At 39.0% G+C, this 27,876-nt stretch overlaps 1 protein-coding gene across 1 annotated transcript; it reads right to left on the bottom strand.

Moving 5' to 3' along the window:
- Positions 1–1,138: 1,138 nt before the first annotated feature.
- On the bottom strand, positions 1,139–26,161 carry impact (impact RWD domain protein). The gene is made up of 11 exons (XM_030791480.1): positions 25,855–26,161; positions 25,581–25,709; positions 25,449–25,501; positions 25,220–25,282; positions 24,640–24,725; positions 18,184–18,315; positions 17,727–17,821; positions 11,640–11,713; positions 10,091–10,181; positions 5,832–5,966; positions 1,139–1,840 (listed from the first exon to the last, which is right to left on the bottom strand). The coding sequence occupies exons 1-11, from the start codon at positions 25,894–25,896 to the stop codon at positions 1,781–1,783; spliced, it is 960 nt and encodes a 319-aa protein (XP_030647340.1). The 5' UTR covers positions 25,897–26,161; the 3' UTR covers positions 1,139–1,780.
- Between the last annotated feature and the right edge of the window lie 1,715 nt (positions 26,162–27,876).

The following is a 27,876-nucleotide window of genomic DNA, read 5'->3' as shown; positions in this document are numbered from 1 at the left end:
TTAATAAGAAGACCCTCATCGTCGCAGGTCAAACAATACAGTGAGAGACCATTATTTCAGAGAGAATTGTTCAAGTTAACTGTGACAATTTGCTTGACAGCGACTCATTAAAACATATCCTGAGAGGAGTAGATATCACCGTTACGGTGGTAAGTCACTTTTGACAACGACGGTATCATTTAAAATCGACATAATACATGAAGACAAATTATAATGGGACTTATTCAAGTGCAAATGTTTCCCAACAGGTGTCAACGGCAAAAGTCACCAAATCTTCCCACTGGTGACTCACAGGGGTGATAAAATTACATCTCAGCAATTAAAACGCTTTGAAAATAACATCTGTACTGAGACAGTTATATTCAAAAGGTGCATTTACAATAACGGGGAAATGGTTTATTTAGACTCATTAGTCTATATGATGGTTCTACCAAGAGCTCCTTGGCTGTATTTTTTTTAAATTAGTCTATATACCAACTGATTCAGGTAAGGCTGACAGAGGCAATGATGACACTACCTCAGTCCTTGACACTCCGAACACGAGTCAGGTGTGTCAAATAAGGGTTGAAAGGACATTTTATTGAAGGATAGATCTCAGATGTCTTCATGCACCACATGGGAGAGCCTCAGGTATGCTTTCAATGTCAGATTTGTCTTTTTTTTTTTTCTTAACTTCTTAGAGGCGTGATGGTGCATTGTGTCACTTGCTGATGCTTTAGTTGTTCTGTGCACTATCCTTTTAGGGCTCTAAGAGCTCAGTTAAAAGGCATCAGCTCTCACCATCCCTTTTGAAACAGCTGTTATCAAGGCAGCAGACAACAGAGCTAACGCCTAAATGCGGGAGACACTAGGTACTGTGTGCTCGAAGCCTTCTTTTGTGCTTTCCATACAGAAAGATTTCACAATGTAGCATAACCATGAAATTAAACGTAGCACAGCATATCATCTCAGGTAAGCAAAGCAAGATGACACGATGAGACTATAAGGGAAAAAGGTCTGTGAGTTTATTCTGTCCATGTTCTCAAAAACCTCAATCTTTAGTAGCTTTGCATTGCAGCATTACAAATCTGCATACGTCATGTCGCTGAGGTTATGTTTGTTGTTTATTAAAGTGACACGAGAGTAATTTTTTTTTTTGTTTTTATTTTTTCGAGAGGGATACAGCGCCGTTTATCTGAGGAAGCTCGGCCTCATGATGTACATCACATCCTTTGTGCTGCGACTTTCATTAAACCACACCACACAAAAACTAACCAAAGCTCTATTAAAAAGCACGCTGATTACTCGAGGTAGGCCTGATAAACATCTTGATAATAGAGCTGGTCTTCATAAAAGAAATTTTGCAAAAAAAAAATATTGGTACTGTTGCAGGATTATTATTTTCATACATTCTTGAGTCATTTTGACTCTAGGGTTTCATCTCATAAAATAAGAAATGTCAGAAGTTGTTAACCATTTCAGTCAACTCTATGCAATTTACTGTAGAAACGGCTCCGATTTAGGATGCCTCGCTGATATAAGTGCATCATTTTCATTCTGTGTTTACCAGCACTGACTGGAGACCAGGTATTTATTACGTGTTCTTTAGGTAGAACATTACTCCCCCCCCCCCCGACTGAAGCTCCTCCACTTCAGGCTCTGGAGGAACATGTCATTGTGATGTTTTGGGGCTTGACACTCCCCTAAGGCATTTTGCTCCCGGTGGGAAGACAAAGGTGTCTAGAATTCACTCCTTTTTGGCTTAGTTATTGTTGTTTTTTTTTCTTCTTCTTCTTCTTTTTTACTTTGTCTTTTTGCTTTTAGCCTTTTTATTCTTCCCACTTGATTTTGAAGCTTCATCCTAGAGGAGAAAGAAAAAAAAAGGCTGTTAAGAAAGCAAGAACATAACATGAGCTGAAAGAATCAATATATGTGACGTTCATTTTTAACACTTATCTTTAGGCTTTTGTAATCAACATGCCCTCTAATTATAAAACAAAAGAAATCATATGACCCTTAATCATACAATTGCTTAGATCCTACTCCTTGAACACGACCAAAAACCCAAGCCCCGATTCCCATAATTGGGTCTTTTAAAACAAAACTTTCTTACAATATCCTTTAAATTGCAAGAATTTTTATTATGCCTTGCAAGAACTGAGCAAAACAGCACTGGAATGGTTACTATAGCAATCATATACAATTATCATCCATTTTACGAGAACAAATTTAGAGTTGAAAGCTCTCCCTGCCTCTCACATACATTCAGTTTGTTACATGATAATGACTTCCACTGAAAGCAAAATCTTAGCTAACTTTGAAAGCATTATGCAGATTTACTGCCTTGTTCATATCGTATAACAACAGCTGAGGTTCAGCTTCTACAAATTTTAATATGAGCTGAATTACTAACATACACATGATTTAATTAAGTAAGAGAATTTACTACCCCCCCCCCCCCCCCCCCCCCCAGTAATTTTAATCTTCAGGTGAAACTCAAATCAAGGACGGGGTCATGGATTTTAATTATGTGCTGTCCATGATCAAATCAAGCTTTCATAGTATTATTCAAGATGCGGTGATGTCAGAGAGCGACAGCACTTGGAGACAGAGGTGCCTGTAAGAAAGACCTGATCAGGTTACAGCTGGCCATGGCAACTGGGTCATTTCCTCTATATGCACAATGCCTTTCCTAAAGGCCATTTTTTTCTTTTTTTTTTTAAAGACAATTGCATCCCTTTATGATATTTGGTATTATATTTGGACAAAACAATGCTCTCTGGTGGCAACAATTCACCATTCGCCACAGTGAAATTTTTACATAATAACCCCAGTGTGTGTTATGAAAAGAAGCAATTTCATAAAGGTTCCTGTACGCTTAAATCCCCCACGGGCTTATGTTGAACTAAAATCTCCCGGCAATCGGCTGAGTTTTGTTTACTAATAAAAACTTCTGTTAAAGCTTAGCACACCCCGGAAACTCTATCAAAGTCATTTAACTCTCTCAGCAGGGAAATAATGACACACCACGCCTCGGAGTGTTTCATTTGGGAGTTACTGTTTTTGCATACAATCAAAACCTGAACCAAATTTCCGCTGCGGGTTCTGTAAAGCTGCTGGAAATAATTTTTGGTTTTTTTTTTTACACCATCTATGATAGCTCTATGTTTTGTAGAACATGTTGCATGGAATGAAAGATTCTGTCACACTGTGAAACCCTGAATTAGCTCAATACGTAATGATTGAACTGTGTGGCCTTGTAAGAGCCAAGATTGTCCGTGGGAGGGGGAAAATGCAGCATCAAAAGACAAATGGAAAGTGTACTGTATCCCAGCCTGCAGGTGACAGAGAGCTCCGTCAAAGCTGGCTGCAATCTGAAAAGACGGAAAGAGGATATAATTCAAGGAAAATCAATTTTTGTTCCTGTAAAGAAAATGGACGTGTACGCTGCTAAAACTTAACCCGAAAACCGTAATGTCCATGCTGTGTTACTTACTGAAGCTATTTTAAGTTTCCAGTATTAAATTAGTAATATCTTTTGAATTCAATTAAAGCATCAGGGCGCGACAACATTTTCAGTATTTTCAGGCGCCGAAATCAGACACACAAAAAGTAGGGTAACTGCGAATATAAAGGGCGACATATAGAATAGAAATTAAAACATCAGTGACACACTTTCATTAATGTTTTTAAATAAAAAGGGATACGAAAAAATGATGAATTCATCCAATTTAGTTTAAAGGCATAAGACAGCAGATGGTGTTGGGAGGCTGGAAATACAAACTGTTGACCAGAGAACTTCTGGTTCGAGTCCAGAGCAGGGCGCTAAGGAAAACATTTAATTGGAAACTGGAGAGCAGCCTGGCCCTGCCTTGATGGCCTTGGATAAGGCATGTAACCCTCTGGAACTCCAGCAGTTTCTAAAACATGGCTAGCTCTACAAATTATGTATGCAAATATCAAAATATTTATCCAATTTGGTACGTACACCAAAAAAACAAAAACCCCCAAAGCTGTCATGCGTTCTATGTGCGATAATCAAAGGCTATTAACTTGGCTTCACTACATACATATATGTAAAGTATATGTATATGTATACAGTAGGCAATTTGTAGGGGGATAGGGGGGATGCCATCCCCCTATATACTCCCTGTTAAAAAAAACCCCAAATCACCTACTATATATATATATATATATATATATATATATACTGTACACACACACACGCACACACACACACACACACACATATATACATAAAACCTATACAGACTCTTATGGTATCTATTCAAAAATCGACACATATACATATATATCACAATGATCTCTTTTCATGCTACAGTTTTGAGAGAGATATATTGACGCGTCCTTACTTTTAAAATAAATATTTCAAATTAAAACCTGTCGAGAGTTGTTGACATAAACATCAATGTGTATGTAACTGTTAAGTAGTGCTCACCACACTGTCACACAGTATTTCAATAGAGCGTCCAAACTCAAGTGTCGTCCACACTACTGAACAAATCCTCACTGAGCCTCTTTAACTTTGCATTTCAATGCTTCTCTTTAAACTATTCTATTAAAAAAAATAAAACAACGGGAAACCAGCCCTTTCAACAGTCGCAACAACTGTGCTCTTCAGGTTTCTGAGGGACTCATGCATAATTGAATTATGACACTCCAAAATCATGGTCCTGGATGAGTGTTTTTCACATTAATTAACTCACATATCGTAAGACCTAAGCAAGAGGGTAGCCATTTTCACAGTGTGCTTGAGGACCAAAAATAAACTGCTTTTTTTTTTTCCCCTTTGTTTCCATTTTAAAAGGATTACACAAATGCTTTTTTTTTTTCTCAAGCTTCAAACCCATCTCCTGATATTACTAATGCAAGCATATCTGTGTGTGAATGTGTGTATTTGTGTTGTGCGCACTGCGGTTTCACAAAATCACTGCGTGCATCTGAATGAGTGTGTGCTGAGTTAATGGATTGTTATGCGTGTGCCTGAATAGTTCAATAGTGAGACTTGCCAAAGAGTGATTTAAACCTTGGGTACAGATGTTCCAGAGAAAAGTGACAAGGCAGAATATCCTGGCCTCTCTTGTAACCATGACAATTCCGCAGCTGCTAAGAAGCCCTCATTTGCACAGAAATGAAAGGAAAGAAAACAACAAACAATTGCTTCCTGGGCAGAAGTCAGCCACTTCATATCCCTCTCCACCAAATATCCTTTCAAAATCTGGGGGTTTTTTTTTTCCTTCTCAAAAAAGAAATGTAGACACTTCTCGGACCTCATCAGTTTAAAAGTGCGTGAGGACTTAGACGGCCTCCGTCCCCGTCAACACTTCCATTGAAACGACAAATGATGGGCGGACACAAACGCCACGGGGACATTTTCCTGCTGCTCTCAAAGCTCCGTTGAATAGCTCACGACAGCGTTGACACGTCATGTAGTTTAAGCATGTATACCATCCAGCTGTACATCAATTTATGGCAGTGTAATTTAGGATGGTGGTTTTTTTTTTTGTCAAACTGGGTGCCAAACTGAGCAATGAGAACTACTGATTAACCAAAACACTAATAATGCTGGTTTTATGACACATACATTACAAGGCCACCACAATCCCATGTGACATGCGGTGATTTTATGAGAGAGCTTGTAACGAAGCGTTATACGAAAGCTAACACGCTTGCCATTTTATAAGCTTTAAACTACACACCGCTCTCATCGTTATCGCCACCTTGAGATGAATGATCTACATACAAAAAGAATGCTTTGAGCTCATGTACGTGACGAACGAGGAAACATTGCCCGGTGTACACAACAGTCATTTTCAAAATGGAACTCTGACCGTAGATTCAGTGTAGCCCTCCTGGATGAGGATGTTCCTGGCACAGTTGTTGATGTGTTTAAAGCGATCTGGCCCGAGCAGAATCCCGCCGTACCACCGTGACACAACCACCAGCACGTTCCGCGCGTCCAGAATCTGGAGAAAAACGAGAAAATGTCTGGATAAGGTTATTTTGAATGGGGATATCGTGGCCATTCTGAAGGCTTCTTCATTCTCGAAAGACCACTGACAACAAAAGCTCAAAACCGTCATTCTAAAGATTAAGTTAACTCCATTCAATTTTCTATTGCGAGGCTTTTACTGTTTCAAACTCGTACCGCTGATTTGGTGTTGACGCTGATTGTATTGTTGTGTAAATTTTGCAAGACAAAGTTTTAATTATGTCTAGTCTGGCTTTGTTTGTCTGAGAATCCACCAGAAGTTTCCAGAGCGTCAGTTCTACAGGTGTGCTATGCAAACAGCCAAGAACTTTCTAGGGCATTCTGAAAGTTATGTACCCTTGCAGAATTGAAGAAGGAGTCTTTTTTTTTTTAGACCATTCTTAAAACATAAGCTCAGATGATGGAATAATTAGTATTCAGTGGGAGTTCCCTGAGACATTGGTGAGAATAGAGTGGAATACTTAGTGAATAAATTAGTTAGCTTTCCACAAACAGATTGTAACTGAGCTGTGGGTCTGGAAAAATATTCTCAGTGGGTTTGAGTGAGAATCATTGTTCGCATTCACTATTTTTGGGTTCCTGCAACTACCAAATCTCAAAGCCAACCTGGATCAACACAACACCTTTGTGGCATTTACAAAATACAACATAATTTGCATGGATGACTGTTACATCCATTTAACTCAGACAATAAAGCATCCTGAGGACATTTTTGAGTTGAGCTGCATGCGGTGACCTAGAAATCAACAGAACCCAACTAAGAGACACTCAATCCATAAAGAATCATTCACAGTGCAATTATCAAATGGCGTAAAACATAAAGAATCATTCAGAGCAATGACAAAAGGTGTAAAACGTAAGGAAATACGTTTCACAGTGCAATTATAGAGGTACAAAGAATCATTTACATCGCAATTATAAAAGTCACAGAGACTAAAAGATACGCATAGAATATGAACATACATTCTGTGTTTGCCAGGAGCTGTAAACTGCGGTGTGACATGCCAGCAGTTTTCAGGGTTAAAGTAAGATTGCTATCACCCTCAAGTGCTTTTGAAATTTCCTGACACATGTGCTGGTTTTTTCACGGCACACATGCTTGAGGCAAGTGAGACAAATTCTACAGAAAGAATGACAGATGACATACTATAAAAAATAGATAACTGCTAGTCTGTCCTCTGGAGGCATAATGTTTGGGGTTTGGGGTAAAGAGACGAGAAGAAAGAGAGTCACTGAAAAAAAAAGAATCCCTGAGCTAAAACTATTCTGTCTTTCAGTGGTTATGGTTTATTTCATCCACACGTACAACTGGGATACATTTATAATCTAGGTCTCGTACATTTAGAAATATAAACACGCTGATAACAATTTGTACTGGTGTGTAATGTGTTATTTAAACTCAGGTCCAAAATACTTCCGTAATTACAGTTTAATTCTACAGACACAAGCAGAGGAGGTTACATACAACGAAGGAAAAAATGGAAACGCACGAGCAAAAAAGGGAAATCACGCAAAAGCAAATGTGTCGAACCCTGCAATTAAGCAAATAACAGCCTGACACGCATTGATCAAGAATAGAAATGCTCTGTTTATTGGCTGGACACGGGGTCCTGAGAGGAGAGGTCAATGGAGCGTGTTTGTGGATCAGTAAATCCCGAACTTTGCAGAATACACACCCACTAGACACATTACCACATGGCAAAAGCAGGCAATTTCATCACCAAACTACAATGATACAATTTATAATAAAGAAACTGGCTTATAAATATTGGGAATTGGGATTAAATATAAACTCGATTCCAAATATGGTCAATTGTGCTTAGGAGAAACCAGTTCATAGCGCTGCCATTTTATTTATTTATTTATTTATTTATTTTTTTGTTGTTGTCTTTATGTGAAACCTGTGGCACACACCACAAGACATCATCAAGACATCGTAAGACATCATAAGACATCGTAAGACATCATAAGACATCATCAAGACATCATAAGACAACATGTAGCTGACATTCAATTCTACAGCTGACGGTTCACGCATTTATACATTATCCTTAGTAAGGAGGCAGACTGTCAGGTTTCGTTTGGGGAAATCAAGTTCATCACTGAGGATGAATAGAGCAAAGTTCCTCATTGTGACAAATAACAGCTTCCGCAGGGCTGCCTGTGCTGTCAATCATTTTTTTTCTCCAGTACAGCGAGAGGCATCGCTGGCAAACTGCCTGTGAGGGGTGGGGGGTCTGAACCATCTGCACGCTGACTCTATTTATAGCAGATTTGCTATGCTCCTCTGCCTGCAGTTACATTCAGTTCCTTGAATGGACAGAGCTCAATTCAAGATGAGGAACGGGTGAGGAAGTTCAGGCAAAGAAGAAGAAGAAGAAGAAGAAGATGAGGAAGAAGAAGATGAGGAAGAAGAAGAAGAAGAAACATAATACAGGAACTGAGTTCATCAGGCAGTGAGGAGATAGAGCCTTGGTGTCTTAGTCATTCCTGAGACAAGTGCTGTGTAAAATGAGATTTCCTCAAGCAAGACTGTTTTCAATACAAACGATCCCTTTGTGATTTCAGCCTGTGCCTCACAGTTTTGAGGCGTCAATGGTTAGAGCTAGCTTCATCTCTGAACAATGTTAGAGATTCAATACTATGAGTGAAAATTCATGAGAGGGGGGCTCCTGCTTGGCTGCGGAGCAAATGAAATTCTAATGATGTTTCTTATTTTCCCCATGTTTCAAAGTAAAGGCCAAACTTTCATTTAATTTCGGTAAAATAAACAACTCAAAATTCCTCAAAATTCGCCCCATTTTGTACAGCTGACAAAACACATCAGTGAGGATGTCAGTTCTCCCCTCAGTTATAAGCTATTACCATGTATATGGTAATAAGTAAAGGAACAGAAGATATCCAACACATGAAAACACAATACAGTTACCATAGAAGCTTCCAGATCTGATTCGCAGCGTCAAACTCGCATATTCAAAATGCCCTATATTCAGAAAACACTTATTCATATCACAGTTGCACAGACATCTAATGCAAACAAATTCCTCTTAGTCAAGTTCCACATCTAAATGCTCAATTCACTTTAATTTGCATATTGTACGCACATTTCAAAACTTTGAATGGGAGAGAAACAACAATGGTTGGTAACTAGACAGCTTAGGATGATTTTAACTGCTGAACTCCCATGTCCAGAATCTGACAGGAAGCAAAAAAGGATTTTGATTAAAATGGCACATCGATTTCACACACTCCCGCACTTGGCTTCAACGGCTGTAGCTAGAGAGATAGAGATAGAGAGAGAGAGAGAGAGATAGAGCGAGAGAGAGAAAGAGAGATAAGAGGAAGATTTGGAAAACTGGTTGGCCAGTGTTTTATGGGTGGGTGAATGCTTAAGTGTCCATGTGCCGTTGCCACACTCTCTCACACACACACACACACACACACACACACACACACAGACACACATGCACCCGCACACGCGCGCACACACGCACGCACACACACACACACACTCGCACACACACACACCATGCACTGCTGAGAGGCAAGTTATCTGAACAATAGTTCCTTTGAAGGATATATGTGGAAAGGATTAATATTGAACTGTCGATATTTGATAACATAGCTCACATTCAGCTAAATCATGTTTCTTGACTGTTCTGAGGATGTAAGATAGAACTTGTGTCATTAGTTCCAGCAGCCAACTGAGGGGTACAAAGTAGGACTCAGATGAGTAGATCAGACATTACTCATACACACAGACAGAGACCAAGGGTAAAAACAGGCAGACACTCAAACACATACCACTAGAGTTTCAACACTGGAAGCTCTCTCTCCATCTGTTATACTCACACACACACACACACACACACACACACACACACACTCACATGCACACTCTATGTCCACTTGAAGTTTAATACACAACCTTAAACAAGCTCAGCAACACACACAGAAGAATATATTCCCAATAAAGACACACCTATGAAACTACAGCATGCACAAGTAATCTCTCCCCCTCTCTCTCTCTCTCTCTCTCTCTCTCTCTCTCTCTCTCTCACACACACACACACACACTCTCTCTCAGAGGAATATTACCTGCAGAAGATGGAGCAGCCGTCCCCCTGCAGCAGTCTCTCCATCATCTTCACAGTCTTGAAGAAAAGTATTTTTGTCCTCACAATATATTCTATAGAGAGAAGAAAGACAGTAAGAAAAACAAAACAAAACAAAACAAAACAAAAAAAAGAGGGAAAAAGAGACTATGGTCCGGCGTGAATGAGAGTTTCTGGGTTCCTCTGTTCATATGGACAGAGTCTATGTGTGTGCTGAAGGAGAGAGAGAGAAAGAGGGGAGCCATATTGCTGTACCATACGTGCCCAAATAAACACTCACATTACCAAAGCTACATCATGCATAAAGATGAAATCTTCTGGTAGTGCTGAGGTATCTGATACAAAGTGCATGGAATATTACATTTTGGAGGGTTTACTAAGGGACAATATGACATGACGGAAAAAAAAAAAAATAAAACTCTTTTCATTTTTTATTAACAGTGTCTAGGGATGGTTCATATTGCATTCTCTTTATCCCAGAGGTAGCGCTGCCCAAAACACTTCGTCAGGCCTTCCCACAGCGAGACAAGAAAACCTGCCAAATTCTCCTCAATGCTTTTAAGATTCTTATTTCCAAAGTCTCGTTACCTCATATGAGCAACACCTGAGCCAGACAAGAGACGGAGTGACTTCATACACCCCAAACCCGCTTCCCTTCCCAGCTCCACTTCTGTCACGGCCAAGACACCTCTTGACACTCACTTTCAGATAATGCTTATGGTTTTACCGCCATTAGGGAATGTACTACATTCTGGCTTTTCACATTTAGTAATTCTTGAGTTTGTGGACAACCGTGTCATTGTGTGCTATGTTGATGAGGGCTGTTTCTGAATGCATTATGAGGGTGGTGGTGGAAGGGGGGAGGGGGGGAGGGGGGGGTGGTTTAAGCTGCTTCACACGTCAGAATAAACTAGATCCTTTAAACATCCTGAATGTCAGAATCACCTGCCGTTAAATCTCCCCCCGCGGATGACAGCCACTCCTCATCCACAGCATTTCATTAAACCCTCATCCTTCATCACCCCCCCCCCCCCCCCCCCCCCCCCCCCCCCCCAAATCTGTGTGCTCCAAATACACCAACACACGCACGCACGGACGCACAGTCTGACACACACATGTACATACACACACACACACACACACACACACAGGAAAACGAAGTCTTTATAAATAAATCACAGTACTGTAAATTATACAATTATACACTCTTCATTGCTGACAGTCTGTTAGCGACCGCTTTGAATATATTTTTGGACAGATATGTATGAAGTAAATTAAACGCTGGTGTAGCGGAGGTCTCTGTGGAGGGGACGGTACATACGTGCTGAGAGAGTGGGAGGGCGCTTATGAGGGAAAGGCTCAGTGGCACAGCCAAAAAATTTCAGCATATCATTTTCAGACACTTTAACAGCTACAGTAATTAGTACTTTACGGCTTATGTAATACTCTGGGAGTATTAAGGGAAAAAAAATAAAATCATCTCTGTCTACCGTGAAAGCAAAGATCCGAGAATCGGAGACTTGATGTCATACCTGTACGCGTAGATATTGTGAGTAGCACTTGCAATCTTCTTGTTTTCGTACAGTTTGTCGAGGACCATTCGAACCTGAGACGAGATTGCACAGGGTATTAGGCATTCAACTATTCGACAATTCAGTTATGTGACATATTAATACCAAATTCACGTTAGAAGCCACTGCATTTTTTCCCACATCACCATAAGTGAGAAAAAAATTCAAATGTGCAATAAAAAAAAAATAACAGGCATATTCTGGTATTTTCATCGGAAATGTAACACGTTGCTGGGATATTGCGATATTTTCTCTCTGACAAAGAACACGCAGTCCCTTTCTCTGTCTGTCTGTCTGTCTCACTCTCAGACACACACACACACACACACACACACCCACATGCACACAAATACAGAGGTTTCAGTGAAAACTTCTCTTTTTCATCCACATTTTCATGTTTCTAAGACACCAGGTTGTTTTGAAAAGCGATAGCACAGAGGTGTTGCAGTAACAGAAATGACACGGAGAGCGGTGTGCGTGTGTGTTAGAGTGTATGTGAATGTGCTTGTGCGTGTGTGTTAGAGTGTATGTGAATGTGCTTGTGTGTGTGTGTTAGAGTGTATGTGAATGTGCTTGTGCGTGTGTGCGTCCACGCGTGTGTTTTTGAAATCGCCTGTGTCCCTGGAAACGAATGAGACAGTTACTAAGGTGTTCCAAAAAACAAGTGGCGGGTGCATCCAGATACTGCCTCACCAATTTCATTTCTTGTCAAAGCATGTCTGACATTAATAGCTCCACGACATGAGTGAAACCTACTGATTTGGTTATCGAATGTGCCTTGATGAATAGCAATCTGAAAAGTTTTCCAAAATTAAAACTTACACCGGCGGATATGCACGGGGCCCAAATTCAATCAGACCTGACACAGCAAGTAAGTGATGAAACATTGATATTCAATCCTTGTGTAATTTTGGTCATCAATCTGTGTATGATGCCTGAGGAATGATATTTATTAGTATACTGATTATGTACGTCAAAAATCAAATGTTATGGTCCAAAACATTTTCATCTGGCATGACTTTTTTGTTGATGTTGTTGTTGTTGATGATGTTCAGCAATGAGCAAAGATCAGTACATCTACATCATTTGCAAAAGCTTAGATGAGATGCATTCCAAAATGAGCTCTCAGTTTTCTAATGATTCAAAAAATCCCTATCTTTTCTGCTGGCATCAGGAAACAGAATTTCCAAAGATAGTCCTTGGCACCGCAATGAAAAGATGCCTATTTTTTTTTTTTTTGGTGCAGTACACGACAACATTCATTGCTCAGTGAAATTGCCTCCTAGTTTTCAGTCTCCACTCTTACCGCCATACCACACTGCCATTTTTTGTCTGCTCCAATTAATGCAGAGACACAGCAGTAGACATTTCTCTGTCCATTCCAATTAAGACGGAGAAAACATGGCAAGTTGTCGGGGGCAGTGACCAAAACAACAGAACCCCGTGGGAATAATCTCTTAATCAAACAAACACACTTCTCAAATATCCTGTACGGACATTAAAAGGGAGAGAGAGGGAGAGGGAGAGAGGGAGAGGGAGAGAGAGAGGGGGGGGGGGAGAAAGAGAGAGAAAGAGAGGGGGGGAGAGGGGGGGAGGGAGAGAGAGAGAGAGAGGGAGGGAGGGAGAGAGAGAGGGAGAGCTTACAGGTATGCTGAATATTATGATGGAGAAATCATGTCTACAAAGCTCAAGGAAAAGGTTTTTTCTCCAACAGCTTCATATATATATATATATATATATATATATATATATATATATATATATATATATATATATATATATATTCATTTTTGTTGGCTTTATTTCTTTTTTGATGTCTTGTATTAGCTTGGAACCTATCTGTAGGAAGAAAGTACTGAGGAATGGCTATGAAGCAATTTCATGCACATACGTTGAGGAGAGGGTTTGACAGAGACCGGGATGTGTGCGTGTGTGTGTGTATCTTGGGGGAACTGGTTTGGTCGTCCGATAACATACAGATGCAACTCATTTCTGCTGTGTCTTCCACTCAACATTTCCATGAGAGAGAGAGAGAGTCTCTTCAGCCAGTAACTGTGCACCCCAAAGAGTCCAGTACCGCAAAGTGGGTACATCATACATAAACATGAACCCAAATAATTCACTGAATTATTCCATTCACATTTGCTTAATTTTTCATACTCATATTATGTTGGCACTGGAGAAGTGAAGGAGCCAAGAAATTCTTGCAAGAATTCTGATCGAAATAGTATTCTCTCTGTGTAAAACATGGATGGAATATCAGATTAAATAAGATACCATGAAAAATACTTTGCTTTTATTTTTGTGTCAGGTTAAATAAATCCTGGATGAATATATTGTCTTATTGTATTAGGCTGCACCACCATGCCCTTTGTGCATAATTCATCTGTAAAACTGATGACTGCATTGGCTTTCGTTTCTCACCGTGATCACTTGTCTGGACCCGTGACTAATGAAATGTCTTGCAATTTTGCATGTGCAAGACAGAGCCCTTTCCTACAACCTTGTGCTCCCTTGAGAATGAGAATGCGCAAATGTCAAGGGAAACAAGGGGGGGGAGTGGTGATCTTTGAAAAAGAACTGCTATAGCTGTCCAACATTTTTTTCTCCCGCCGTGAACACTGTTTGGTAGCATAAACAATAAAATAAAATAAAATAAAATAGAAAAAAGCACATGCATAGCATTTAACACCCCTGTTCTAATGAGCAGAACACCGCTTGTTTCAGGTGATAATGCTAACGCACATCTAAATGGTAGGATACACAACTCCAGTCCAGTATTCTTCAACTCTGTCAACGCCTGTATGTACTGAACTGCCGTGAGGCAGATCTGTTTCTGAGCCAGAACTCCATCCCTAAGGTAAAAACCAGTAAGCCTCTGAGCATCATGGAAGACACCTCTGACACACAACAAAACTGAGACGGAACAACAGTTGTGGTTCAAATGGAAAGTAAAGTTCGAAAACTGCCAGAGTCTTCCAGAATTTCAAGGAATTTGAAACCCTCTACCACAGTCTGAATAAAATGTCTGCTTTTCAGAGCTGCGTGTCATTTTGTCATTCTCCCATTGTCTTTGTAACGCTTAAAAACAAAACAAAAAAAACGGATGTTGTCTGTATCTGGTTAAAAACACTCTCACTATATGTATGTTACAAACTGTAGAGTCAGCAATTTACAGGAAAAAACACATAAATCAAAGCATGAGTTAAAATGTCATTAAAGCAAATACAGTGACAAAGCCTTTCCATTCATATAATCACTCATAAAACCATTCATAAAAACCAAGGTCACTTTTTAACGGACATTATCTTTTGTGTGGAAAGTCCTATTTGGTTTGCCTATGGCAACCATGTCGTGTTAAGTGTACACAAGCCAGCGACAGAGGCAGAGGAGGGTTGCCCTGTTTGACCCACTGCTGAAAGAAATGGTCTGAAAAAGCAGGCATAAGTAAGCTAGGGAGGCATTCACTAATCACTAATTGAAAGAGCTGAGGTACTTTTACGGGAATTTAAAAAAAAAAAAAAAAAGTGGGTCATTGTATATATATATATATATATATATATATATACACACGTGTGTGTGAGTGCATGTGTGTTTTCAGCAGAGCTTCAGGGTGTCCTCCAACAAGTTTAAGAGCGACTTAGCTGCCAATTATTTTTACAATGGTGTTTAACGATACTACATGGCACCAGAGAAAGCCTCGAGTTCACAGACATCATAGTTTAAACAGTTTAAAGTTGTGTTTTGTTCTAAAGGAAGCTGGTTAGCTTTCAACTTTGACTGTCGAACATCTGAAAAATTCCCCAAACGATGGCAAATGACACAATGGGCACAGAACAGAAATAAAAACTAAACCATCAAATGACCTTTGTAATCACAAAAAAAAAAAACGAAGAGTGATGGCTTTTGAAAAGTAACTGGAGACATTTGGCCTTGTTTGAGATTAAATGCACTGTGTGGGTGTTCAGAGCAAATCTTCGTGGAGTGTTTTTCTGTCACACCAAATACCTCAATTGATCTCTGTGTCACTCATCCTGTTTATACATTCATGAGGTCCCTGCCCCGCCACTTTGGGTTTTAGTCCAGCTGTGAAAGAGCATAGACTCTCTTTTGTTGTAATTTACCTTGGTGACACAATGCATTAAATGGAAATCAGCTGTCATATATGATGTGTGAGAATCCAAATAACATATCAAGACAGTTACTTTAAATGCGTCTGTGCATGGAAAAATAGCTTTCGAGTCCATGCAAAAGATCTTAGCATTTTTATCTGTGGTCGTGCCAACTTGCGGGTCACGGCAAACGCCTACAAAAAAAAAAAAAGAAAAGAAGGCAACTCCGTCAGAAGAAGACAGAGATATTGGGGTTGTTGGAGGAGATATCTCAAATGTAGGCGGATGAATTCTGCATGAACAATTCTGCCCCCCCCCACCCCCCCCCCCTTTTTTTTTCTCAGCGAAAAATTTGACGTAAAATCGTCAGCCTGCTGAATCTAACACTGCACTGCAAGTCATGCATCATCGCTTTCACACAAAGCTCAACTAATATTTCCAAAAAAAAAAAAAGATTCCACCCATCAAAGCAAGAGGCAAACAGTGTAGATTAGACTCTGGCCTGCAGACATGTGAAAGCATATAATCATACTGTAATAGAGGCGTTATGACAGTCAGATACACAATATCCTGTCTCGTAATAGAAACGTTGTATTTCTCGTATTTTCCGTCATCGTTTTTTCAGGTACTTAAATGGAGGCTGGATGGTTGTATTTTGGGTGATCATTGAGTTCCAGATGAGGAAAAAGAAACGCCACACAGCTCACAGCTCCTGTGGCTAAGCACAGCTGGGCAGCACAGAAAAGGGGATTCGAGCCTATTCAAACTCCATATGAACTTCATCGCCATAACAAAGGCCTGTGTCACACTGGAAATGATGTTTTTCTTCCTTTTAAATTGAACACCACATTTCTTTTTCAGAGGCTCTGAGACTTCAGCCTTCAATTACCACCTATTGTTCCTGGTGATGTGCATTTACATATGCTTAATTACTACTTCTAAAATCACAGATTCTTCTTCTTTTTTTTTTTTCAGAGGTGACTATCAATAAATGAATAAAAAAAAATAAATGCATACAGACATACTCTGAGTATTCCTACAAGACAGGCGTGTATAATTTCGGCAAGATACAGATTTTTTTCAGGATTCAGTATATGATAATGTTGCAATAAGCTGAGATTTCTCTGAGCTGAGAATGTGTCTGACAGGGGGGAAAGGAACTTCAATTAGAGCTCTTGACAATGAAACAATCCTAGTCCACTTGGCAAATGTGTGAGTGTGTGTGTGTATGTGTGAGTGTGTGTGTGTGTGTGTGTGTGTGTGTGTGTGTGTGTGTGCGTGTGTGTGTGTGTGTGTGTCACCCTCCATCTACCCCTCTCTCGTGCTGAGCAACTGAATTGACACAGCTGAGCTTTATGATTAAACCAAGTGCCTGTTAGTAGAGATGGACAATATGTGTGGGGCCTTAAAAGTCAAACAGAAACACTGACACCCACTGAAGAAGGCTAACAGTTTAAATTCATCTGCAATACAGAAAAGAGACTTAACAATAATAATAAAAAAAACATTCATGGATGTTTTAAACGCAACAGCACAATTCTTACAATTAGATAGAATCACAAAAATCACACTGAGGTGAAAAAAAAGATTGGACATACAGTAGACATCAAGGCTCCATAACAATATGAGCACTGATGCCTAAGATTACACCTAAGATGTAGCATGAAACTAAGCCTGAAATTACATTTAAGATTACTTTTAAGATTAGACCTTGGATTGAGCCTAAAATTACACCTAAGATTATGCTTGAAGCTACACCTAAAATTAAGCCTAAAATTTAGCCAGAATTACACCTAAAATTGCAGTTAAGATTACACCTAGGATTAAGCCTAAAATTAAACTGTATTAACATGAGTTCATGGGCTGCACCATAGAGTTTTGATAGGAATGCAGCCCAAACCTGAACAAAGTGAGTAACTGGATGAATGTTGCATACCTGTTTAGGGCTCACCACAGGTGCTAAATGGGGTTGGAAGGTGCTGCGTCTATCGGTTATTGCTTCACCATGATGTATGGGTGGCAACTCCTCATCTAAAAATAAAGAAATTGAACTATTTCATTCACAGCTAACATTAATTGGACCAATTGCTTCCCTTAATTAATAGCTCACTGTCAATACAGTGAGTAGAAAATTGAATGAAATTAACGTATGAAAAATGTTCTTGTCCTTCTCGCTCGCTCGCTCTCTCTCTCTCTCTCTCTCTCTCTCTCACAAGCTGTGCACTTTCTTTCTGCTTTATCACTATCCACTCTCCCTGTGCTATAACACACACACACACACACACACACACACACATACACACACACACACACACACACACACAAACAAACCTTCTTCTCCCTTCTTCTATGTATCACTTTCTGTTCACTCAAGCTCTGTTTGACTGACGTACCCACTAGACGATCGGAAAACAGATGAGACTGCTCTGTGTTCAGCTTCAGTGCACTGTAATCTAGAAGAACATCTTCATCATAATCCTCCTCCTCCTCGGTTCTCATCGCCTTCAACGTATCCAATCCCTCCACTGCCAAAAGAGAAACACACACACACACACAAAGGTGTCACTCACACACACACACACACACAAAGGTCAATCGTATTCAAAAGCAAAACCAATAGCTTATCTGTCAGCTTATACAAGTCATCTCTTTCCCTCCTCGGCATCAGATCTAAGCCTTCAGAAAACGCCCAAGCTTCATATTCGGTCTCTTTATGAGCCTTAAAATCAGCAGAATCAACTGTTATCACAGCTATCACAGTGTGTCATAGAAGCCACAGACTTTATACTGAGCCTTTACATGATATAAATCTTTGCATTAATAGTATGCATTATATAGTTTTTAGTTTATGAACCGTACAGTGCTAGGAGCTTAACATCAACTGCAGGCACTGATGTGTGATATGGTAATAAAGCTCAAATTAGGTTTGAATGGTAATGTGAGTACAACCAAATTAGAGTATGATGTGTTTTTTTTGTACCATAGTTTTATCACAGTTATTAAGTGGTGAGATTCCATCAAGTAATTACCATTTTGTGTTTAATGACACTATTTTTATTCAGCATTTGCAAACAAGCACCGTGAAGAAAAGGCTGGATCAAAAGGGAATTAGCTTTTTATTAAATTGTTAAGACAACAAACCAAAAGATGTCTCTCTAAACAGTAGTTGATCACATAAGAACAGCGAGAATATCGAACTCTGTGGCACAAAAAAAAATCTTGAGCACTTAACTATAACACTTAACTGTAATTAACATGGACTTATCAGCCTCCTCATTCACAAAGCACGGCATATTACTTTACCAGTCGCACTAGGCAGACTGGATGTCTGTCTTCTACTCACAATTTCACTATGAAAACAATGGGAGATGTATCAGCTCTATATAGGTCAGAGTAGACATTCGGCAGACAGTGATAACAGCAATATCACATACTTGGCAAAACTGTGATATTTTGTATTCTAACATGCCCATGGAGAACAAAAAGCTAAGCGTGATGAGAAGCTCGGTTAGAAGAACCTTCTGACCTATTTTGGCGCGCTAAAAATAGCCCAAAGGAACAGACGTCTCCAGTACTAACTTGCGAACATCAGGACACAGTTATTGACTTGGGTCCTCCATTGCTATTTGTCGCTGACCCTATGAGCATCTATCATCCAACTATAAGACTGATAGGTTCAATGTTGTTTTATACTCGTAAATCAATCCTGTCATCAGTGGCACCTAGCTGTAACATTGGAATCGTGTTTTTCAAGAACTGTAATGGTTCTCAGGGTTTGTCCAAAACACCAACAGTGGTTTATGCGTGAAGGCTTAGTGTCCAATACGGAGGCGCAAGATCCAAAAACAACCTCAGATAGAGAAATGGAACGAGTAGGCTATCTATCATGTTTTCACACTGCAAGTTTCTTGCAAATGCTTTCTGATTTGTTTATTTTGTTGCTTTTATCGCTAGAATCTAAACAGGCATTATCTGATCCACTTTAGTTTTGGTTCGCAGCTTATTCGAAAAAGCTTATTCTAAAAAAAAAAACCCTTTTAAAATGAAAGGAGTCTGAGCTGTTTCTTTCTCAAAATCAGATAAGCCGAGAGCAGATTAAAATCAGAGAAAGCCCAGAGAGACAGAAAATGAATGTGTCGTGTAGATAATAAGTGTGTTGCGAAGTTAGTGAGTGTATACTGCATATGTCATGACTGTATATACGTGACAGCTGTTTTCGACGGCTAACAGGAGGAGGGAACGATAGCTGTTCTGCTTGTGTGTGTGTGTGTGTGTGTTGTAATCAGTATTACGACAAAAACAGCAGTTAATTATACGTTGTCGGGATCAAGAGTGTTCTACTGCGTCCAATCCAATATCAACCTCACAGTTTCCTCTCGCTCTCGGTAACTTGACTGTGACCCATTTTAATATTCATAACTCATCCCTCTTGGAAAAAAAAAAAGAAAAACGCTTTTGATCATACCAAGAGGCCCATACTATGCGGTCTGTCATTGGCATGCAAGTACAATGGCTACTAAAAAAAAGGAACAGCTGTTTGCTCAAGGAAATACCGAATAGCACTTTTCACATCACATGTTGCAAGTGAGCCTCCAAATAATTGCTCTGGAGACGAGTAATGACGCAGTTTAAACTTTCCTTCATTTCCGAGATTGCATTTATCACATACTTGGTTACTTTGGCCAATACGACGGGTGTGGCTGTAAAACATGCTGTCATGAGAGAAGACGGTTCGGTTGTAGATTCTCACTTATTTTGGTGACTGAGGAATTACTGCTCTGAATTCTCATTATTTGATGCGAGTTGCTGGCCGTACAATTATCTTTTTTAGGAGAGACAGTCTACATGCTTAAAACTCAGTGGTGGCCATTACAAAGCAGGTATTGAGAAAGACATGTCATTAATTTGTCCTCTACTTTCACAGGCACCAGTGCAGATTGCCTGTTGTTATCCACTTCAAAGGTACGTCTTCTTAAGAATGCCTTTGCAATTAAGTATGAAAAATGGCAAATACGTGTGGTCACTATTGTTTTGTGCAATGGATCAGGATTAGAAATGTTGTTAATTTGTAATTTTTTTTTTTTTTTTAAGAAAAGACAGTCCTTTGGCCATTCACATTCCCATGGATTTTTATATTCTCTTGGGCTAAGATGGATATTACCTTGAAATGCCAAATTGTCCCTTCAGATAATTTCAGGGGGAGCATCTGGTTGAAAATTACACCTGGATCTACACCGTTCTACACTTGCTTAAGACAGCTTTTGTGACAATGTTTTTTGTTCCAGTCACTGAGGAAAAAAGCTCAATGCAGTTGATGAACATGACTGACAAATGAAATATACACAGACTGAGAAATCAGTCAGAGCTTTGTGTCAGCCGTTCGTGACCTGATTGTTTCTTAATGACACCTGTTCATGTTCTATCACCTTTAAAAAAAAAAAAAAAAGTGTGATTGAGAAGTTGATTTAAAGGTACGTGAGAACCACTCAGTCTGTCAGTCAGCACATGTATGTTCTACTCATTTTTCTTCTTACCTATCTACTTTCGCTCTCTCTTTCTGCCATCCTCACTTTCTTTTAACGTTCTCCCTGTCTTTCTCCTCCTTATGAACGTCGAATTGTGATTCTAATTAAAGATAATAATGTGGTACTTGGAGACGTTCCCACTCCGGCGTTCTTTTAATTGAGTATCTCTCTCTATCTCTTTCTGTCTCTCTTTCGACCATGTCATTTAAACACAGTTGAGTCACAGGGCTATATCGGTTCGCAACATACTTGTTAAGGGCCAAGATTCAAACTGATTAATCAGCTGGACTAAAAGAATAAAAGAACTTGGTCACATCTCAATACATAATTTCTCTTTCATTTAATTTCCGTTCCATTTTTGTCCTCAACTGTCCTTCAGGCTTGATTCCCACTTAAGCAGTCAGTTTTTATATTCATACATGTATGCATACATATGTAATTGCATAACCCTTTAAATACCACAAACCTGGGGTTGCATTAAAGTGATTCTGGGATGTAGACTACGAAATGCCATTTGAGGCTGTGAAGTACCAAAGGTTGCTATGTCAACCCAATGAATCAAATTATAGGTCTAAAACCAACATCTCTACAAAACAAAGGAATACACAATTCCTAGAATCTTGCTTTGGAATAATCAATCCCTTTGGTTGAAAAATATTACAAAATAAACTGTTGCTTTTTTATCCTTTTTTTCAAACAGCTGAGTGAGGAGAGGAAATATGAGTCACCCACTGAACTCTGAGAACTTATTACGGCTCAATTAAGATTAAATGTCTCTGTAAAGACAATTTGCAAGTTCTTTTTCAGAGGTTATGCATTAAAAGCCTAATGGATGTTCACATATTATCATTAATCCTGGCTCTGTTTAACTCTGAGGAATATATATATATATATATATATACTCACACACACACACATATATATACATATTTATACACACACACACACACACACACACACACACACACACACACATATATATATATATATATATATATATATATATATATATAAAATTCAAAAGTTAACAGATTTTTTTTTCACAAATCTTTACTATGACACTTTTTAATAATTTAACTTATGCACAAACAAGAAGGTTCTTTATGGTAAGCAAAGGTACTGAGTGTTGCACTAGCTTTAAGTGTTTAGATTCATGGCTTGTATCTTTCACAGCCAATGAGAAGATTAATGGGTTCTGTCACAGTCATCAGAGTTTAACCTTGCGATTAGATCTCACTTTCAGTTCAGTCTCTACAAATGCTATGCAACAGCTCCACAAGAAATGCTGGTCATGCTACCTACTTCCATTTCACCAGGTTTTTCTATTCATTTTTTCCAAACAATTCAACTTTATCAAGATAACCAGATCAAAGGCCCTGTATTCAAAACATCGTATTCTATAATTTGGCAGGCATTATGTTCAAAGGGAAGAGAGATTTGAGGCAAACAATCAGAACAAAAGGCTTGCAAGAGACGAAGACAGACTGACTAGAGAACCAGAAGAGATTCCAACCATTTCAAATGCTTGAAAGCAGGTTCTGAACAAGAACAGACATCTAAACACTCATGACTATTGAGTTAAAACCCACACCATACACACTTCACTGGCCTATATGGCTCTGTTGTGATGGTCATATAGATACCTTCAAAAACAACAACAACAACAACAAAAAAACAAAACTCCAGTGTATTCTTCATGGGTATTTAAAACAAAAGCATGAGTATTTAAAATGCATTTATGCAACAAAAGCCAATGAGAAAGAATTTGAGGGGTCTATTTGACACTGACGTTAAGAGGTAAGATAAATAGATTTACACTCCACATTTCACTTATGTTTTCATTGGATAATTTCTTTCACGGGGAATTCCTCACCTTAATGACACTCTAATCAGTGGGAGACTTTGTTTGCTAAGCCACAAAATGTTAGCTTTAGAGGCATCATTCTGTTTTGCTTTTTATGGTACAGCTGTCACTCCAGTCTATGCAAGATGACACCATATTGTGTCAACTAAAATCAGCAATGTGCACAAAATATATTCTGATTGCTCTAACGAGAATTCACAAATATCTAGAATACTTAAACATTTCAGCTCAGGTTAAGATGTGACCTCATCTGAGAAAGAGGGTCTTTCACCTCTTGCAAGTGTTGGTCCCCACTTGACATTCACTCAGTCTAGAAAACACACACACTGCATGAACAAGAGCATCATATCTGTAGATTGCGTAGATGAGTTTGATTAATGTCGAATAAGGTCTTTAAGCACTTAATCAACTGATCTGTTGAAATAATTATCAACACACAAAATTATTCTCTCCCATGTAAAACTATACTAATGTGAGCTCACAAGAGCAAAATATACAGAAAAGCTCATGTGTGAACTGTGACACAATGGAAGTCAAATGTCATCTACATCACACTCCTCACAACACAGACAAACTAATCTCTCTGGAAAGCAATTTTATGGAAACGAAAATATGGAATATCTTAACATCACATATTCACCCATGAGGATCTATAGAGGTCGCAAACTGCGTCACATGATAAAACTTAGTAGACACACACACACACACACACACACACACATACACAAACACTTTCCTAGCATCAACATAAATAGTACAGTAAAACCCTCTGTTTTTTAGTGGTGTTAGTAAACCAAATAAAATACACTGGTATTTGTAAATACATCTTCTGACTAAGTGTGTTTTATAAGTCTGTACATATTCAGTAACTACAGTACATGAATAAACCATGTAATTGTGTAGGCAGTGGGCTACATATTGATTCACCCTGTACCATGTAATAACAAACTTAAACATGTTTATACGTATAAACTGGTTATCATGTTGATCTAATATAATTACTTTAATATAAGTTACTACGCTAACATGTCATAGTTAATATGCACAGACAAGAAAAAAAAAACACACAGGTATCAGCCACATCTGGTCCTGTGCTTATTTCTGCCAAAGCAGTAAGAGAGTGACATTGCTAATACTGCCACCCAGTGTACTGCAAGTGTATAAAGAGAGAAGGGACAAACATACACTCGCCCACTTTGTCTTACTAATGTCAACTAGCAGTGTCAGTGTCAGTTACGACCGTTACTGCCCATGTGTGTAATTCCATTATGCAAGTTAAGTCAATCAGACAGAGGAAACCTGGAGTGCTCTTTGATTATTCTGTTGGGTTTGAACTACAATGTTAATGATAAGTGTGGTTTTCATTAAAAAACAAACAAACAAGCACATTCTCTTGTTAGTGTCATCACTGTAATCAACTGCCCCCCCCCCCCCCCCCCCCCCCCCCCCCGGCATCTTACCTGTTTCTCCACTTTGGGATTTCTCTATGAGGAATTCACGTATTTTCTCCACCCACAGATAGAGGATGCTTTCTCCAGCATTCTCCCTGTGATGAAATGAAACCGGTCATTCAAAAAAGTACAGACACATATAAATTACGCAGACTATAGCAATTATGTAAAACCATGAAAGTGTGGTACACTTTCTAATCTCTCTGTTACGTTAAATGGTATTTGACATGGAGGCCTACTCATTAGCTGTTCCTAACTGACATTTGTGCTCCAGTATCATGCACGTATTAGTAATAATGCTGATTATGTAAGTGAATAACTTCTGTGACCCTTGACCCTCAGGAAGATACAACAGTCTCACGTGCAAACAGATCCCCTCACAGACCTACGTACACTAATGCACAGCTTGGAATTCTGGGATATTATTAAACAGAACAGGCAGACTAAATATACAGCACAACTGTCACCGGCATTATAATGCAAGCACAGTTAACTGAAAAGGGTAGTTACATGATGACAAAATTACTATTATCATTTTTCTGTCCAATTTTACATCTAACTAAATAGCCAAACACTGAGTTACACTTACAAGTAAAGTTCCTCTAGGCTGTTTGAGAGTTTCACTCTCTCAGGACCTCTTAACCATGCAGCGCTGGAAGGGTTACAGTTTAAAATATTATTAACAAAAAAAGAAAGAGAAAGAATTAATATATATATATATAGATATACACAAAGCACCACAACACAGAAGTCATTGTAATTTGATCAATGCACCATACTGGATTAATTTCAAGGGTAGCTGATGCAACTTCACTTACTTTATCTGGTATATAGGTGGAGCTGCGCTTGGGTAATCGTGGGGGAGTATAATCTGAAAAATGAGTTCAGTAAGGTATTAGTCAGATGAGACAAAAAAAAAAACAATATATTTTTAAAAATGATTTCTTTACCTGTAAACAAACAGTCCATTTAGGCTGCTCAATGTCATCTGATATTTTGATGCAAAATATTCTTGAAGCCTCATCAATCACACACCACTCATCACCATATATGGATGAAAGAGCTTCGATTTCATCAATCTTAAAAAGGAATAACTGCGTTACCACCAGCAATATTAATAAAAAGGTCGACATGAAACTTTAGTGTAAGAGAAATCTTGAAACATTGCGAATATATTTGACATAATATAATACTGTTAATGGTTTACCAAACATCAGCACATACTTGAGACTGCAGGTCACTCATGTTTTGCAAAGCCTCTGCCATTTATTCATTGTATGCTGCTTGCTTGACAGTGCAGTCTTGTCGCTGTGCTTGTCAGAGCAACCAAAAGTGGACGGGAAATAGATTTCAGAAGCGGTTACTATGTAGATCAATGACTGTTATCGTCTGTTATTCCGTAGAAGCTCAAGAATGTGTTCATTCAAGCCAGTTCGACATAACAACACATTGTCGTTTTTTTTATTCAAAGTCTGTAAACTTTGTCTAACGGTTGGCTACATGTTGAATCCAAGTCCATTCTCACAGTCAACGTGTACGAGGCAAAAAGAGAGAAAGTAAGACAGCACTGACGTGTTTGCTAACTTCCCAGTTGTACTTCCGGGGTAGGGACTCGATTGCTGTGACAGCTTACATTGACTATCCGAAGTTCCTGATGCGCTCCAAAACCACAGATGCAAGTGTATCGTCTCCCTTTCGATGTGAATTCGAGCTAGTTTTTTATCCTCACTGACTGCTATAAACGTTGTATGATGACAGCCTAGTTGCACGTCAGTTTTACAGTGCACATTTCGCAAAGTCTTCTCACGTGCATGGTTTTTGTAAACAGGAAGAGTGTACGGCTTAAGGAATCACATGCCTCTCCCACATACAGAAAGGGAAGTTGAGGAAACGCTGTGTTACTATTACTCGTACAGTTTCTACGCATATTACTCACTGACTGGGGACTGTACGGTCTTTTCAGTGTTCCAAGTCATGACTTCACAGTAATAGGTAAGTTTTGGTAACGTAAGTGCACCTGTGCATGTGCAATATTTTGCTGTCATTTTTAACCAGCATTTACTTTAGCAAGCAACCCTCTTTCTATATTTTCAGTCATGGAATGAACCAATGACATAATTTGTGACAACGTTTAAACGGTCTACATTCCCGTTTGTAGACGGTAGTAAAATCCTTGCAAGAGTGAAAGCTACTCGTATTTTGGACAATACACCTGGCAAATCATATTTTAAACTTGGAATAGTGGCTACTTAGAATCTGTAGCCAGACATGTGCGTCTTAAGGTGCGTTCACCAATTTTTATCGCTTTATTTGAGTCAAGTGATCTTCGATTTCGATTACTGGTTTAGAAGCTGTCACTGTAAGTACTGGCTGTTTCATGCTTGACTTTGGCTCTTTAACAGACATCTAGTAATGTTTATTTATTCAGTTAAATTTCACTCTATTGCATCTCTGGAATGTCCAGCTCAAACAGGCATTATTTCAGGTTTTGACAATTTCAGGACATTTAGGAATCTCTCAAATGATTTGTTTGACATTCTCTTTTCTCGTTACTGATTTGACATGGAATGGCCCATATGACAGAGGCTCTGTGTTTCATGGAATGTGGAGAGCTCCAGGACTTGTCTCAGTTTGCACATAGATACATAGAACAGAATGCTAATGTTCAGTGATACAAAGCAGCTTGTACAGAAAACGAAGTGAACGTGAAAGATCCTATTCTTAGAAATGTGAAAACTGTTCATAACTGAATTACATGAAAACCGTTTTGCACAGTAACATTTGTTACAGTATTTTCTATTTCCTTATCATGTTCATGCTTGTTAGGTCAGAGATGTCACAAGACGGGGAAGGGCAGGACAAGTTGGGACAAATTAGTTGCAGCGTAACATAGTGACATAGGGTGTGAGCTTTTAATGCTCATTAGTTCAAATGTTCATTTAGAGTCAGTCACATGGCTGTGCATCGCTGGATCAGATTTAGAGGTGTTGTCTTTACAGAATATTCAGAACTGTGTAATAATGACAAAAGAAGATCAGAGACTGGTTTAACATCAGAGATGTCAGATCCTCCCCTGCCTGTCTCTTAGCACCATACGTTTACCAAAGCCCTTGCTTTCTTTAATTGTAACTGACGCTTCTATCCACATGTTAAATAATGTTTGAAAACGTGCAACACTAATGAAAAAATCCCGATGACAGAGCGTTCTTTCTTCTTTTTCTTTTCTGTGTTTTGAGGTGCGGGATG

The sequence above is a fragment of the Chanos chanos genome, chromosome 14 (genome assembly GCF_902362185.1).
Source record: "Chanos chanos chromosome 14, fChaCha1.1, whole genome shotgun sequence".
Lineage (NCBI taxonomy): Eukaryota > Metazoa > Chordata > Actinopteri > Gonorynchiformes > Chanidae > Chanos > Chanos chanos.
Note: the sequence above shows the minus strand (reverse complement) of the source record. Positions and strands in the feature narration are given on the sequence as shown.

What these genes read in the sequence shown, in the direction of transcription:
- impact (XM_030791480.1), bottom strand. Translation starts at nt 25,896, where the DNA reads ATGGCAGAGGCTTTGCAAAACATGAGTGACCTGCAGTCTCAA. An exon ending in CTGTGGTGAGCCCTAAACAG is followed by an intron (nt 11,714 to 17,726) that starts GTATGCAACATT and finishes ATCTCGTCTCAG; the next exon opens with GTTCGAATGGTCCTCGACAA. An exon ending in AGGGCTACACTGAATCTACG is followed by an intron (nt 1,841 to 5,831) that starts GTCAGAGTTCCA and finishes TTTCTCCTCTAG; the next exon opens with GATGAAGCTTCAAAATCAAG.